General features: G+C 41.0%; 1 protein-coding gene across 1 annotated transcript in view; it reads right to left on the reverse strand.

Moving 5' to 3' along the window:
* ARHGAP11A (Rho GTPase activating protein 11A) overlaps nt 1–17,371 on the reverse strand; it is a 66,828-nt gene that overhangs the window by 30,424 nt on the left and 19,033 nt on the right. Inside the window, exons 8-13 of the mRNA XM_078387474.1 lie at nt 14,300–14,467; nt 14,033–14,159; nt 13,564–13,669; nt 12,738–12,885; nt 8,205–9,703; nt 1,164–1,285 (exon numbers count right to left, since the gene is read on the reverse strand). Coding sequence (XP_078243600.1) covers nt 1,164–1,285; nt 8,205–9,703; nt 12,738–12,885; nt 13,564–13,669; nt 14,033–14,159; nt 14,300–14,467 — 2,170 coding nt within the window. The remainder of the gene's footprint in view (nt 1–1,163; nt 1,286–8,204; nt 9,704–12,737; nt 12,886–13,563; nt 13,670–14,032; nt 14,160–14,299; nt 14,468–17,371) is intronic.

Raw genomic sequence — 17,371 nt, forward strand, 5'->3', positions numbered from 1 at the left:
TGTTGTATTTGCTGCATATAACGAATATCACATCTCCATATTCTCTGGAGTATAAAAGCTTTGTTTTTTCCCATCAGAAAGGTTTCTCCCAAATGACTGTAAAGAGTAAGAAAACATTCTGCCTATGAACAGAATAATGTTTACAGCCTGTTTCTCCTCCCCCAAAATATCATGTTTAGTTTATTCAGTTTAACAGCACAAACCTTTCATGCCTACTCAGCAATAAGTCCCGTTAGGTTCTGTGGAGCATATTCCAGATAGCAAGTGCACGGCTGAAATAATCTTTCCAAGCGTACACAAAATTCAAGCCTGTAATTAATTTCCCTACAAGCTGGAGGTGGTGCGCATCTACCGCTTGTCACAGCTAACTGAATGCAGCATATGCAGCATTATATCTGTAGCAAAATGGAAGGAAACACAACGAACAGCAGAGAATGGCCAGCCAACCTATTCTGTGGCATTTCTTTTATTATGCCCCAATATGTGGAAACATTTTAAACAATATTGTATTCCTTTCCAGTCACCCGGTTTCAAGATGGTCTCTTTAAAAAAAAAAAATCCCCATACAGCAATATATTATTATTATTATTATTATTATTATTATTATTATTATTATTATTATTATTATTATTATTATTATTATTATTATTATTATTATTATCGATGATGATGATGATGATGACGACGACGATGATGATGATGTCACCATGGAAAAAATAAGCGAGGACTAAGCAGGGGGAAAGAGGGGGGTGGAGGCCGTTCCCTTGGCTTTTCTGTCGGGCTCCTCCCTGCTTTGGGGGCCAGACCAGAAAGCCCCATATTTCTCCCCTGCTTTGTCTTTTTTGCCCAAACCCATTAAATAAGCCTTCTTGCAATTTGAAAAGAAAAACCAAGGATGCGGGGCACAAATTAGCATTTCAAAAGCATTCGCCTTCTTGCTATCCAGGGCGGCCTTTCCTCGCCACCCAGGTGCGCTCTTCCAAACCTCGGCCTTCAGCCCCCCCCCCCCCGTACACCGCGCTCCCCCGTCTCCTCGCTTCTGCCTCGGGAGAGCCTTTCTCCCGCTCCAGAGCATCTCGACCGCCGCCCTCTCCCCCCCCCCTCGCCGCCTCCGTTTCTTTCTTGTCGTCGCCCCCGCCTTCCAGCCCCACCACTTCGCCTACCTTCTCCAGTCAGTCACACCGGCTATTCCGAGATGCGCGCCCCCCCCCACGAAGATGTACAAGGCACGCGCCGCCGCGGAAACAGGGAGATTTTTGTCGGCCGCGCGCTCCGCGTGTGCGACTCAGAGCGGGGGGGGGGGGGAGCCGGCGTCACCCGCTTAGTGGAGGGCACCGGAGCGAGAGGGAGGCTGCCCGCGCATGCAAGGAAGGCTGTGCAGGGAAGCCTCCCTTCGGTGGATTGGGAAAGCGCCTCAGCCACATCCTCCCCCCCCCCCGCAGGTGTGTGGATGGTTGCCAAGGAAGGCATACACGTCAGATAGGCTTTTTCGCTTGCATTTGCTGGAGAGAAGGCCCTAAAGCCGGGAAATCCCATTTAGTTCAGTCTCATCTCTCCCCTCACATACCCAGTTCTCACCCGAACTTTTATTAATATCGAGAGGGGCCATCTTCCTCAGCAACAATCAGCTGGGAAACCCAGGCAGGTTAACCAGTGGCCTCTTCCAGCCCCATGCAGATCTGTTCTCCTACCAGCATCTTCTCCTGAGGAAGCACAGCAAGAATGTGAGCTTCACAGGCTCTCAGGGCACCACCTGAAGTTTCAAGGGATGGGTATGCTCTCCTCCACCCCGTCTCCAGGCAGAAGATGAATTTGAGGACAAGCAAAGCAGGGGGGGAAACCTTTGAGGTTTATGTTTGAGATGGCTTAAAATCTGGACCCACATCTGTGCTCTGTCCCATCTGACTCTTGTGCTCAGTGCAAAGGCTGTGCTTATTCAGGGTCAGCACCCCAAAACACCAGGGAGTGACTGAGGAGAGAGACTGTGTAGATGAACTTGAGGCTGTTGTCATATTTGGAACAAGACGAGAGCGGAGCACTGGCATTGCAATTTATGAGCGTTCTTGTACAAGTTGTGGCAGCAGAGTTATACGGTCTGCGGGGTGAAGAAAACTCCCTGGAGGCAGGTGGTTAACTGGTTATCCCTTCAAGATCCCAGGAGTACATGGCCTAGAAATGTGTGCTACAGATCTTGTGTTATTTGGGATGCAAACCATAGCAGGAATGATGGCAACAACTGCAGTCACTCAATATTTTGCTACTTGTCAGCCACCAAGTAAGATGCTCTCTCCTTGATTCTAGATTCCCCATCACTCCACTAGATGGATTTTACCTAGATTCTTGCATGGCCTTTTTCTCTCCTATCCCAAAAGCAGTTCCAGTGCCACTCATAACCCTGATTTGCCTTGCTTTTGTGATATCATGAGTGTCTACATAAGGGTTTTAGGTTTTGGCCCTGCAGTATCAGGGCATGGGCTGACCTGGCAAGTGAGGAGGGTTATCTTGAGGACATGAATGATTAAGGGTTGCCCACGAAGCTTTGCAGTTGAATGGGGTTTGTGCTTAGGCCTCACCAGTGCTGTTCAAATGTTTTAATCTGGGAGTGGGGAATCATCAGCTTTCAGACTATAGCTGCCACAATACTTCATTATTGAACATCCTGTATGGGGCATGTGAAAAATGAAGTGCAAAATACCTAAAGGCCAAAGTTCCTTCACTTCTCCCCTTATTACCATATTGTAGATGTAATCCTACAATCAATACATTGGGAGCAAACACTGTTGAAATTATTGGTTCTTACTCTTGAGTAGAAGTGTGTAGGAGTACACTGTTATGTTTGAAAATGTGGTCTCTTTGAAAGGGTTTCAAGGTTACACCAGCTAGCAGAAAACTGCTGGAGTGAGATATGTAGTGTGCATGTGTGTGAACTTTATCTGATTGCCATCTAGGCACTTGAATGTAAACTGAGATGGCAGTTAAATCTGATAAAACATCCATAGGATTGGACTCTAGTAAGCAGGCTGTAAAGACCAGCACAGTTAAGACTGTAGTGTTCAGCTTCACATTCGGCCTTGGTCTAGCCTTACCAACCCCCCTCTGCCACTAGCAGCAAAATGAAACACAAAATACCTGTAGGAGCTGTTTTCAAAGGCTGCCATGTATAGGAGAGAGCTCAGTGAATTTCTCAGCCCACTGCTGGAAATCTTCACAGTAATTTATGAAAATGCCAAAGAATTTTTTTTTTGCCAGTGTCTCCCAGAATTGATGGTTTTTATCTATTGTGGGCAGACTCTGCTACCCTTTCTGTCTGGGTTTTTGTAATGAACTTGATTCAAGGTGAAGGTTCAAGAGAATTCATACATCTGTACAGAATTCCATAGCTTGTCTTTCCTCTGAAAATTCAGGTTTTGAATGATCTTTCCTAATGTTTCTGCCTTTGACCTTAAGGATTCATGAAAGCTTTCAAAGCTATACAAGGTTTCTCTGTTTCTTGCAGTAACCTAATAGTTTCCTTCCTCTGTCTCTTTCTCAGTTGTTTGGAGCATTTTGGGCATGGCAATGACAAACACTTTGTGATAAGTCTCCCTCATAGACAGCAAGGCCAACCCCCCTGGCAAAGCAGGCAATCCACAGTTACTGTAAGCCATCCTTAACAGAACATCCAAACTGTTAAAAACAAACCTGTAGAGTCCACTGCCCTCTGAGACAGTCCGTTCTGTTGAAAGCACTTACTGACAAGTTCTTCCTAATATTTAGGCAAAATCTACCTTCTCATACAGTAATTTGAATCCATTATTTCAGGTCCTACCATCTGGAGCTATAAACAACTAAAACAAGCTTGCCCAACATGACTGCCCTTCAAATATTCACGAGCTATTTTATAGCTTCTGTCTTTTTTACTTTATTTGGACTTATACCCCACCCCTCTAGACAAAGTCTACTCGGGGCGGCTTTTCCAGCTGATAACCATTCTTCATTTGACTTGGATTGCACCTTTTACTGTCTTGGTCATCCTCTGACAAAGTGCCCCATATTTTGATTAGAAAGCTATTTGTTGGCTGGATAGCATGTGTCAGGTGGATACAGTTACAGAATCATACTCAGAATGCTTATCACTGGCTCCCTCTCAAACTGGGAGGAGGTAACAAGTGGGGTACCACAAGGCTCCTGGATCCTGTGCGCTTCAACATTTTTGGATGAAAAGGTGCAGGGAATTCTTATTAAATTTATGAATGATAAAAATTGGGTGGTGTAGCGTTCTCTATTTATTTGATCTATGGTTCATATTTGTTATGTAATGGCAGAGCCGGGAGAGATGCTATAAGAGGCGGAGCCTGAGTCAACTAAGGGAGATTAAGTGAGAGTCAGTAAGAGAAATGTAAGAGTCAGGCAGGAGAGGAAAGCCAGACAGAGTAATAATGTGTGTAGTTTGGGAAATTTAGATGTGATTATCTACTGAAGATATTTATGAATCTCTGTAATCAATAAACCCAAGTTTTATTTAAAAGAACTTGAAGTGTGGACCTGACTCTTTCTGAAGTAATGGCGATTTAGAGATCACCTGGTGGCAGCAAGTGCAAAAGAAGAGTTTTTGCCTTCGTGTGCTCTGATGCTTGAAGGTCAAGCAAAGGGGCACGAGGGTGGATGCCACAGGTGGGATAACTAATGCCTTGGAAGATAGAAACAAAATTCAAAAATAACTTGATAGGCAAAAGATCTTGTTTAATGGGCTGTAAGCAACAGAATGAAATTTAACAGGGATGAGTGCAAAGTTCTACATCTGGGGAGGAGGACCAAATGCAGTTACAAGATGGGGAATACTTGGTGGTGTCAGTTTTGCTATGCACAATCATAGTGATCAAGCAAAGAAAAAGGAGCAATCCTCTCTACTGGGTTGCAACCAATCCAGATTCTTTAAACTTTTAAAATTCCCACTCTCCCCTCCTGAACGTTCTGACTACTCATACAAGAACTTGTAACACTATGGCCTGAGAAAAAGCATGTAAATTTCATGTACCCCTTTCACCTAAACCAGTGGTTCCCAACCTTGGGTAACCAAGGTGTTCTTGGACTGCAATTTCCAGAAACCCTGAGTGGCACAGCTGGGTGAAGGCTTTTGGGGATTTCAGTCCAAGAACACCTGGGTTATGCAAATTTGGGAATCACTGACTGAAATGACTTCATGTTTAAAAGGCTTTTTTTTGGGGGGGGGGAATTGATGAAATAACTCAAAAGTGAAAATAAGAACCTTTTCATGTTTTCTTCTTTAATTTTTAATAAGAAGTCCCATCCCTTTTGGCTACATCTTCCAATCTGCTGCCACCTGCAAATCTTATAAACATTCCCTCCACACCCTCATCTAGGTCATTTATAAAAACATTTGAGTAGTGTATCAGGCTGTGAAGGACAGAAGGAGGATAGTGAGCCATCCTCATCCATAGAGACATGTAAAGAGAAAAAGGGAACCAGAGAGGGAGAGATGACTGAGGAGAGAAAAATATTGATAGAGAAAAGGAAAGAGGAGGAAAAAGGAAGAAGTCTGTCTGGTGGAGGAAGGAGAAAGAAGAAAGGAGGAGCTAAAATTGTCAATATGGGAAGGTGTAAAAGATCAAGGGGAGAAAAGATTCGGCAGTAGGAATGGTAAAGCAGGGGGAGAGATAAAGGAGGAATAGATTCCACATATGAGAACACAAGGTCTTTTGAAGGACTTCCCTAACTTAAGGGTTGGAGGTTTACTACCAGACCCAGAGGTGAAAAGAGGAGAAAATACGTTTGAGACGCAAGAATGGACGGTGATTGTTTTCCCGTGGGGACAAAGATGGGGGAAAGTGATCCAGCCGGATCAAACACACAACAAGCCTCCAAAGGAAAAGGACTGGGCTTGGCACCATATGCGTGCTGAGAAGTACCCCTCTGCGGAATCCTACAGATTGAGAGCAATTTGGGCCAGCCCCCCCAGTGAGTTATCCAAATTTACAAGAAGAATTAACCTCGTCTAGCTACGGACATTTACGTGAATTGTCTTTTTTCGATCCAGTTGAAGTAAAAGTGGAGACACCTAAAGTTAATAAAATTGAACTTCCAAACATTTCAAAAAAGACTCAGTCATTATTTCCTGCCAAAACTGAGGAACTGTCCCAAGTTTCAAATGAACCCAATCACACAGGCCCAAGACAGAATCCTCTGGCACCACTCTTGTTAATGATGGGAAAACACTGGTAAACATTCTTTAGGTGTGATCCATCAACTGGTTACAGATTTACTAACAGTATTATTGTTTGGCCCACTTTTTAATACCTTGGCCAACAATGGTATCACAACGGACATTGTCATAAGCCTTGCTGAAATCAAGGTACACAACATCTACAGCATTCCCTCCTCTACCAAACTTTGACTAAAAAAAAAATCTGACATATGTTTTTGAAACCTATAATATTTTCTTCATAATCTTCATAATATTTCCGAAATGTGTCTTTCCTAAATGGGCACACATGACTGTTTATTCTAGAGCCTTTTCTGGTATCAACATCAAACTAGGCTTCTCAAAGGCCACCACAGCTTTAAGGAAAAAAAACTGATTACTGTATACTCTTTTTTAGTTTCATATTAAAGAGGTATTTTTCAGCATTACCCATATATCCTAGTAGGAGACCCAGCTATCTATATAATTTTATTTCTTACTTTGGCAAGCATAATCATTTTATAATGCCATATTGTAATAACAATCTTACACAATACAGGAAAAATGTTTTATTATTTTTAGAATACTGTATGGATTTTTGACACTCTAATCAGAAATCCTAGTACACAGAAATGCTAAGGGAAAAATCAAATTAAATTTTAAATTAAATACACTCTGAGCAAATATGAACAGTTTCAATGCTACAGTAAACTTATCACATTACCTGTGCAAATGAACAGAATGGATATGGCTTTGTACACTTTGATTCAGTGACACAATCAGCAATTTTGTTTTGAATCATACTTTTGTAATTATCTACAATAAACACACACACACACAAAATCTTGCAACTTCATTTGTGCTTCCTCATCCTCAAAGCTCAATATGAAACAAAAATTATTACATCCAGCAACACTGGAATTTTCTCCCATACATTACGCTAGTAACCTTAGCAAGCATCCACTTACAACTACTGTATACGCTTGTCTAGAAAGGTGGCTAAATATGCCAAAAATTTTATTTGGTTGACATTTGGTCAATAAAAGTACAACTCTAATCAGAAGCTGCTAGTTTCTTTAAAATAAAAAACAAAACAAAAAAACTGCTGCCAAAGAGCACATAAAAGTGAAATGTGACCACTCCAGATGTTTATTGCAGCTGCAGGCATCATTGCTCATCACTGTTATGCTGGCTAGGGCTGATGGGCATTGCAATCCACAACAGGCCACAAGATGCCCACCCTGCCCAAAAGAATTTGAGTACCAGTGCCAGGCATATACAGTCACTTAAATGTTGCAAGAAGTCCATGTTGCAGAATACCAAGCAGTATTATACAATTCAAGTAAAGACTGTGCTTCCTTATGAACATTCTGGAAAGATCAGCTAGAAACCAACTCCTTGTAATTTTTTTTTAAGTCCAGTTCCTAGGACTTGCACATTTCCCCCTCATAAAGTCCAGTCAAAATATAAAAACAAATCTCAGTTAAGAGCAATGAAGTAAATGCTACCTTAACCAAATTTACTTGGTCAAATTTCAACCACAATTTTAGAGACAGCCTTGCTTTAAAAGCAGGATGAAAACAATTCTTTTATTTTTCTAAAGAAATACATTTAAGAACCGTAGAAAAACAATAAATGATGGGTTGGATCTAGCTTCTTTGATGCTGGTGGAAAGATTTCCTGAGCAGATTTCTGCTCCGAATGCTCCCGTCAATGGGAAACAAGGAGCATACATACTATTTCCCTTCCATTTTACAGCCCCCAGCATCACCTTCCCCAAACCTTGAATTTAGATTCTAGGCAAAGGGATATAAAGGGCTGCCATGGAAGGGAAAAATCTATGAAAATCACCATCATCTCCCCACATCAGTGATATTCTTAGCTAGATCAAAAATAGCATACATACAGAAGGAGCTATTTTGTCTTAACAAAACAAAAAGATTCTGGACTCATCTCTAAGGAAGCAGTCCTAAATATGCAAACACAGATGCAAGACTATAGAAGTATTGGATTGTTAAACTTATAAGTCAAGAGGTTTAACAACTGGAAGAAATTTTGTTGTAGCCATTGGGTTCCTTGGAGATCCTCTATAGCGAACCTTTGTTTCCCCAGTTTTCCTGATAACACATTTATCAGGTGTACCAACTGAAACATTTAGATTTGTTTTCATTTTCACAACAGTTTTTGATGCTTCATGATTAGTTACATCCTCAAGGACAGCCCTGGAATGACTAGTAGTTATTGTCTCTTTGAATGTTGTACTGGTCCCAGTACAAGGACATGCCAGTTGTTGATGGGATTTGGAAGTTTGATCAAACTGATCACTTGTAGACATTTGTTTGCATGTTGCTTCAAAAGGGAGCTGAGACACAGTAGATGTTTTGGATATTCTTTCGCCACAGGAGGACAGTGCCGTTTCATAACTTACAGATTTAACAAGCAAAGGGCAGTCATTGTCTGCTTTTGTTCGTTTACAAGTAATTGACTGTTTATTAGCTTCCAAAAGGGAGTTAATTCTCCTTATAGATTGACGTACAGGGGTGCGTTGGAACTTAAGTGGGGGCTTGGCTTTAGTTGCAGAACATGGTTCATTTAATGAAAGTTTGTTGAACCAATGTATATGGTCAGCAACCTTTCCTGCAGGTGAAGGTTTAGATTTCTCACATGATCCCATGTGAATGCAACATTTGCTGTTTATCTCTCCACCTTCTGAGAATTGAGAGGAAAGCTGGCCTGATTCAAGACATTCTTTAAGCTCTGAATTACAGCATTTAAATTTGTCATCTTTAATCATTCTTTGTGAGGTGAATTCATCCTTGGATTCTAATATCTCTTTTTGCAGAGCGTTTGTACTACTTAACTGGGTAATTGGATGCGTTCTTGCAATTAGTTGCTCCTCCTGCATTGACCCAACATCTTTGTTTAAATCACGAGCTGAAGAATCTACCTCAGCAGTATTTTGGAAGAGAATTCCATCTGTCACATTGTTTTGATTCTCATTTGACAGATGTTTGTCAACAGTGTGTGCTTCACCACCAGGGCTTGTAAACAGAATTTCTTGCTCTATTTTTAACGTTTCCTGAGCTTTCATTTTAAAAACTGGATTCACTTCTAAAGGACATGTTGTTCCACTAGTTAAGTTTGATTTTGAGGACTCAATTTCAAGTAAGTTATGAAGATTGCTTCCAGATTCAGAAAATGCTTTCTGAATTTTCAATAATGTGTCTGTGGTCAATCTATTTTCATCTTCACAAAAGGATGCTTGTTGGTTATTGCAGTCCTGTTTGGTTCTTTTGTCTAGGAGCCTAGGCTTAATCAGAATGGTTGGTGATCCTTTACATGTAAGATTGGGCTCTGAGAAAGAGGTTTCTGCTTCAAGATGAGCCATAGATGTCGTACCTCTACTACTAGTCTTCTCAGATTCTGTGTTACTGATGCCAGTCCAAGATATTCGGTAGCTTGCTTGCTTATCGTGTTTGACAATTTGCAAGTTTTCCTCTGACTTGCTGAAGTTTTGGGGACCTTAAAAAGAACATATTGTTTTTAATCTCAACAAAAGTATAATTCACAGGTTAAATTAACATTAATACCACAGTTCCACCATTAATTCTAAACACCTCCATCGTTGACTATGTGAGGTGAAATAAAATGTCACCCAGGGACTGGGAGGTGATCGAACCGTCACACCATCCTGGTCTGTCTTTGCCTACAGGGACACAATGGTGTCTGTTATGTTGGGGCTTTCTAGCTGCATTTCAGGTCTATTGGATAGATGGCAAACATCTCAGTGTTTGCAGCAGGAAGCAAGATGCACAGGAAGTTTTCTGAAATAATAAAAATCAAAGTACAGTGGTGCCTCGCTTAGCGATTGCTTCGTTTAACGATGTATTCGCTTTGCGATGGGTTTCTTTGAGGAATTTTCTGCATCGTTTAACAATGTTCTCTATGGGGGAATTTCACTTAACGATGTCCGTTTTTGCTCATTTAAAACTGTCTTAAAATGTTTGAAACCTGTTTTAAATGCTTGGAATAGTTAGTCCACCTTGTGAAACCTATGCACACTTAGTTTGGCTTTGTTCTGAGTCTTTGTTAATTTTTGGTGATTTTTTGTTTTCCCCTCATTGAAAAGCATTGGACTGTCCGTTCAATGGATTTAAATGGGGAAAAAAAATCACCAAAAATTAACGAAGACTCAGAACAAAGCCAAACTAAGTGTGCATAGGTTTCACAAGGTGCACTACCGATTCCAAGCATTTAAAACAGGTTTCAAACATTTTAAGACACTTAAAAGTGAGCGAAAACAGACATCGAAAAGCCATTGAAATGGACTGAGTCGGCTTCAACGTATTTCAATAGCTTTCCGATGGGGGAAACATTGTTTCACTTAGCGATATTTCCTATGGGGATTTTCGCTTAAGGACGGTAATCTGTTTGCATTGGAACGGATTAACCGGTTTTCAATGCATTCCTATGGGAAACGGTGTTTCGCTTAACGATGTTTTCCCATAGCGATGGGTTTTTTTGAACCAATTGACATCGTTAAGCGAGGCACCACTGTATTAAAAAGGAACTCAATTAAGACAGCTTGTTGGGTTAATTTCTTTACACCTCAAAAGACAGATGGGGCCAAGGAATAATCACTTGCAATCTGAAATACGTACATGTGCATGAACCTGTAGACTGCCCCACCCTGCCTCCTAAGAGCCTGTTTCACCTGGAAAAGAGAAAGTATACCCATAGCATGCTGCTGTTGGCCCACAGGAAAAGACAGTAGGGCTCCATAGCGGAAGATATAAGTCTTCTCAAGCCTGCTCATTTTGCAGTCCTTCAGAACACATTTGTAATGAGCCTGAGACCAGCCCTGCCTGTTCTCTCCTAAGGTCAGGCAGCCAGGAAGGATTTTGGCCTAAAGGTGACTGCATGCCGTAGGGGCAGAAAGCAGAGAGTTTCATGAGAATAGCTTATCAGTGCTGAAATGAAAATAATTAGTGGCATGAAAAGATTTTTTAAAAAATGCCAATCAAACAGAGAGGCACCGTGGTTAACCTTCAAGGACCACGTGACAAATCTTTTTCTGGCTATATAGATTTTTATTCCATACTTCAACCATACTCTAAGGATGGCTTAAAAGGAAAAATAGTATAAGTGTAAAATAAAACAATTATGGAAAATAATATTGAGCAGGACAATCTGTTCACATTACACATTATTTTGGCACACATTATTTTTCTAGATACGCATAGTATGAGGCAATCACTGCTGATTTATCCTACTTTTGCTTTCTTATGAACTCAAGGGGGGGGGAAAGTCTGAAAGCGAGACAAAGTACATAAGATAAAATTGGACTGTACTATGTGACTCACTAACTCACTAACTTTTTATACATTTCTAAAGGGGCCGACTATCTCAATCCAATTACGAATCTATATCTTCTCTTCATGAGTAGTAATTGTGATGATTTGTGTTTTTATGTGTATTAGAATGGGATATGTAGTACTAAGATTGTCCCAATAGCATCCATTTTGATTTAAAGTCTGTTCTGTAGTAGGAAAGTTTTACATGCTGTTCCAGAGAAGCTTCGCTCTCTGGTTATCTCGTTGCTAAGATGAGCAGAGAGCAGAGAGTTTCGTAGTCAAAATAATTCTGCCACAAAGAATGATAACAACTGAAGCTCCCTGAGAAAGTTAGGCGGGACAACAAGGCCCAGGAGGCATTCTGGGAAGAAGAAGAAAGATGGAGTTTGCCTGAGAAAAGGGCAGACACGTGCTTTTCCCATAATGGACTGGTTTTCATCTAGCATCAGCCTTTGAAGACCCAAGACACGTGAGATGGATTGTTTATGCTTTTTGTTAGTTAGCATAGTTTCATTTCTTTATTTTTTTAGCTGGACTGGGGGAGTGGTGTGTTCCGTTGGTCTTGAATGAAAATGTACCTACTGACTTATTTTACTATCAACTGAAACCTTTTCTAAAGTAATTCTTTTTAATAAAACAGTAATGATTGATTTCTATGTAGAAGCTTTGTTTCTTGAACAGACCAGCTGAATGTCTAATTGGCCACGTGGGTTTGTTACCAAACTTTCAGAGCCAAATCATTCTGAGTATATCTCATGGTTATGACTGTGTTGCTTTCTTAATAAGGAGATTGGCCTCTGAGGAAGAAAATTTAGACAGAACTTGGCTGAGTTCAATTGGCTCTGCTCAGCAGTTAGAAGTTTGTCTGGTTTTCTTACTCGTCCCGATTTCCTGCACCCCCATAAATCTCTTTGGAGATACGGGGCTGTTTACAGTAATCCTGTTGGAAAAAACCTCATGCACAATGGTAACCAAGAGTTCCCTCCCTTTGGCAGGCTTTTCTTCCTGTGACTGATTCCTAAACAAATGTGTAAGTGTTGTGATAGATGACCTGCCAGGCAAGTACAAAGACGGAAACTACTTGCATGATTATCATTGTGCTCATTCTCACCCCTCCCCCCCCCAACAAAGGACTCTGGCCTATGTTGTGAATCAAATACAGAAAGCAGCTTTAGACTCATTCACTAAGAACTTATATTTACCTTTCCTTATTACAGATTCACCAGTACATGGGCTCAATAATGCAACTGCCTTTACAGAATCCACTCCACTTTCTGTATCTTGCTGGCTTGCAAGACGACGACCAATATGCTCAGATCTCTTGCTAACCAGATTCTCCACTACAGTATTCTTTTGAAATTAAAAAAGAAAGAGCAGTTAAAAGTTTTGTGTTGACATCATAAATGATTTTCTGTCTTTGAAGTTTAAAAAAAATATTTGTACTAGGAAGAACTGGAAACAGTTTGGGAATTTATGCCAGGAGTGATAGCAGCAGCCCAATCCACAGATATTTGAGAGGCACTTTATGAGGTGATAGTAGGCCAGAGCTGGAAAAGAAGCTGGTGATAAAGAATCAAGGCCAAGGGAATTACTGTCAGGCGTCAGTTACTAGAACCTAAGAAGCAATAAGACTCAAGAGAGGATGAAACTAGGAAGACAAGGCAGTAGCAGACAGCTTTGTGTAGTTAACGTAAAATGTTAGGCTTTGGAATGTTTTTCACGTGTCCTCTGTTATATAGAGATTATCTTTTCAATTCCCCAGTAACAGTTAATAGTCCCCAAAGAACATCCTGTAAAAGAATTTTATAGCCAAGGGATTACAAATGAAACAGGATTACTAGAAAGCAGGAGAGCCAAGCTATTCTTTCTTTTCCCCACCCCACCCCGCCAATATCAGATATTTTCTACAGGTAATTTATGCTGTTTGAACCATAGAATACTAAAATTGAGAAACAGGAAACTTGATAGGACTCAAAATAACTACTTCACAATGGAGTGAAATATGGTTGTAAGAAATGCATATCATACCTCTTTGCTGCTCCTTCCCAGAATAAATTTTAATCGCAGCGACTTGCGCATCATTTCTTTTCGGCTAATTTTAGGAGAAAAACAACCCATTTTCCCAGATTCAACCCTGAAAGCAATCAGAAATAAGCTGAGGAATATTGTTCGGAAACTCTGATACTTCAATGTTACAAGTAGGTAGCTTAAACAGGATGAGAGTCAGCCTCCTAAGGATGAATAGGACATTCCTGCATGTTTTGTCATACTAAATGAATGTTTACAAATAGCTCAAACATAGAATAAATGAAAAACAGTAATATGGGAACCAAAATATCAGCTCTGGTTTTCAAAGAACTGAAACCAAAAGATGCAGTTTAATCATGGGATTTCATGCAGCCATTTTGAAGATTACAATGTTTGTTTAGGTATCAGAAAACAAACATGAAACATTTCCCCTTCTGTTCCAATAACACCAACATTTTGGCAGACATACCTCTGTACTTTTTTGTTGGCAATCCTTTGGCTTCTTCGACTTCCTATCCTAGGCAGGTATTTTTCACTAGTGACTGAGGTAGATAGTGAATGCTCAAGTGAGATACTAGGGCTTGTCTCAGATTGAGCTGTAAAACAAGAGGATTACAAATACAGACTTTATTCTGTCGTTACAGCTACTGCACTGCAACTTGACAAACATTGTTAGAAGAAGACAGAAAAACTATACCAATTGAGCTGGAGAGATTATAAATAATATTCACCCTACCTGATCCAGGTGTTGAGCTAATATTAAAAAGGCTACTTGGTAGCAATTCAAGACCCATGTTATGTCTGATAGATCTCCTTTTCTTGCTAGAGAAGCCTTGACAGGAATCGGCAGCATATTTACGCTTAAAACTTGGTGTAACATTCACTGGAGTCATTGATGGAAAGACTGTAAAGAAAGTGAGAGCTACAATAAAATCCTTAGAATGGCAGATAAATTCACAAAATATAATTGTTGTATATTTGAACAAGCAAGCTTCATATCTGCTGCAGTAGTTAGAGCATGGCTGATATTCAAATACATTGATTTGTGAAATCACCAAAAGCGGCAGATGTTAAAGGAGGGTATAAGTTAGTAAAAAGATTGACGTTTCCCATGCAATTCAGATGCCATTTATTACTGGCTAATAAAGAAATACTACGTACAATAGGCAGAATGTTATGGTGAGTCTACTTATTTTTATGGGTGAGATACTTGCCTGGCCATAGATGCTCTGCTATCAGAGAACTTTATGTTGAGCTGAGTAAGAGATCTGGGTACAGTTACTTAACTGTATTAGTATCTGATATGCTTGCAAAAAATAAAGGCAGGAAATTTTCAGATACAAAAAGCATAAACTACAACTTCAAAAAAAAAAAAAAACCCAGTGTAAAATTTTGAAGGTATACCTTTTTTGGGGGAAATAAGAGGTTACCTACCTGAAACCATAGTTCTTCTAGTGGTCCTCTGTGAATTCACACAAACAAGTTGTTCTGTGCCTGTGCTGAACTGCTTGGAAGATTCTAGAGCTAAAAGTAACAATTTCAGTGGGATGTTCCCCCCAGAGCACATGATCCGCCCACCCAAGATTCCCCTCAGTTCCCAAAATTTGTCCGCAAGGCAGAAGAATCATTTACTATAACCCGTGACGGACAGAGGAGAAGATGGGTGGGATGTGTGATTTCACAGAGGACCACTAGAAGAATTATGGTTACAGGTAGGTAACCTCTTTTTCTTCTTCGTGGCCTCTGCGAATGCACACAAATGGGTGACAAGCAAGCTTCACTTACCAGATGGTGGGATGTCACGGTAGGAAGGATGCCAACACAGCTTTGTCAAATACAGCATCATTGTGTGCTTTCACATCTAGGTGGTAGTGTTTAACAAAGGTTGATGGGGTAGATCATGTTGCAGCACAACAGATGTTAGGAATCTTGATTCCACGCTGGAAGGCAGTAGATGTTGACAGTGCTCTAGTGGAATGTGTTTTCAGATGATCAGGAGGTGGTTTGCCTGACAGTTCATAAGCCAGAGATATGGTCTGGACTATCCATCTGGAAATGGATTGCGGTGAGGCTGGACCTCCCTTGTGAAAACAATGGAAGCATATGAAAAGCTTGTTAGTTGTTCTGAAAGTCTCGGTTCTGTCAATATAGAATGCCAAAGAGTGGCTTATGTCGAGCATATGAAGCATATGCTCTAGAGGAGTTGATGGTGATTTAAAGAACAATGGTAATACAATTGGTTGATTAAGATGAAATTCTGACACAATCTTAGGTAAGAAGGAGACATCAAAATATAAAGTCACTTTATCTGGGTGAAATATGATAAAAGGTGGATCAGAGCGGAGGGCAGCAAGCTGGCTCTCTTGGCAGATATTATAGCCATCAGGAAATATATTTTTAAAGAAAGCAGCTTAAGGTCTGAAGAGACCATAGGTCAAATGGTGGGCGCCTAAGCACATTTAGAACGATTTGCAGTGACCACTGTGAAATGATATGTTGGCGCGGTGGACGGATGTTGCTGAGTCCTTTAAGAAACTTCTTAACCGTAGGGTGAGATAAAAGTTTTGGTGAACTAGAGTTATCTGGCTGATGGGCAACTATGGCTGATATATAAACCTTTAACATGGAATGAGAGTCCAAATTCAAAAAGATGGAGTAAAAAGGTAAGTAATGTCCTTAATGAAACAGGTGTTGCAAGTAAGTTATATGATTTGGTGTAATTGACAAAAGCTTTCCATTTGTTAGCATAGAGGATCTGGGTCGATGGCTTTCAAGTTCAATCCAAGACTCGTTTCAATGTGGGGGTATCCTCCACGCTGTCAAATTCAACTGTGGGAGGTCCAGGTGGTAGACCATCCCCTCGCTCTGTGTCAGGAGGTCGGGGATCAGAGGGAGTCGAAATGATTCCATTGGCATGAGGTGGGTGAACCACGGCTGTCTCGGCCACCAGGGAGCTATGAGGATCAGGTTCAATTGGAAATGCCGAATTCATATGATTGTTCGTTGAATGAGTGGCATCAGCAGAAACAGGTAATGTGCTGTTCCAATCTGTCATGAACGCATCCCCAATAGAGTTCTTGTCTGCTCCAGCTTGAGAACAGTAGACCTCACATTTGTTGTTCATTTTGGAAGCAAAGACATCGATGACTGGTATTCCCCACTGACGGCACATTTGGTGGAAGATGGTACCACTGAAAGGCCATTCATGCGTTCTCGAGTCATGCGGCTGAGGTGGTCTGCCAAATAATTCTTGTCTGTGGAGATGTGTACTGCTATGGGAAAAGTGTGGTGTTGGGAACACCATTCCCAAAGATCAATGACTAGGTACAGAACGGATAAAGAGTGTGTGCCTCCCTGCTTGTTTACATAATACAATGCCGTTGTATTGTCAGTTGCCAATTGTACAGTCTGACCCTCGATGATTGGGAGGAAAGCATGAAACGCTCTGATGACTGCTAAGAGCTCGAGATAGTTGATGTGGAGTAATTGCTCTTATTTTGTCCACAGGCTGTGAATTTTGTAATGAAGGCAGTGGGCTCCCCATCCTGACGGGTTGGCGTCAGTGGTAACCTGCACCATTGGCTGGAAAGGCAAGAAGGGTCGTCCACTCAGGAGATTTGACATCAATGTCCACCAGGTGAGCTGGTTGGCTAACTCTGGTGTTACCAGTCGTTTTGTGGATGGGTAGTCTGTCATTGGATTGAACAGGGACAGACACCATGATTGGAGAGACCTCATCTTAAGACATGCATGCTGGATTACTGATGTCGTGGAAGCCATGAGCCTGAGAAGGTGTTGGACATGGTGG

Source organism: Pogona vitticeps, chromosome 1, assembly GCF_051106095.1.
Source record: "Pogona vitticeps strain Pit_001003342236 chromosome 1, PviZW2.1, whole genome shotgun sequence".
In the NCBI taxonomy this organism is placed as follows: domain Eukaryota; kingdom Metazoa; phylum Chordata; class Lepidosauria; order Squamata; family Agamidae; genus Pogona; species Pogona vitticeps.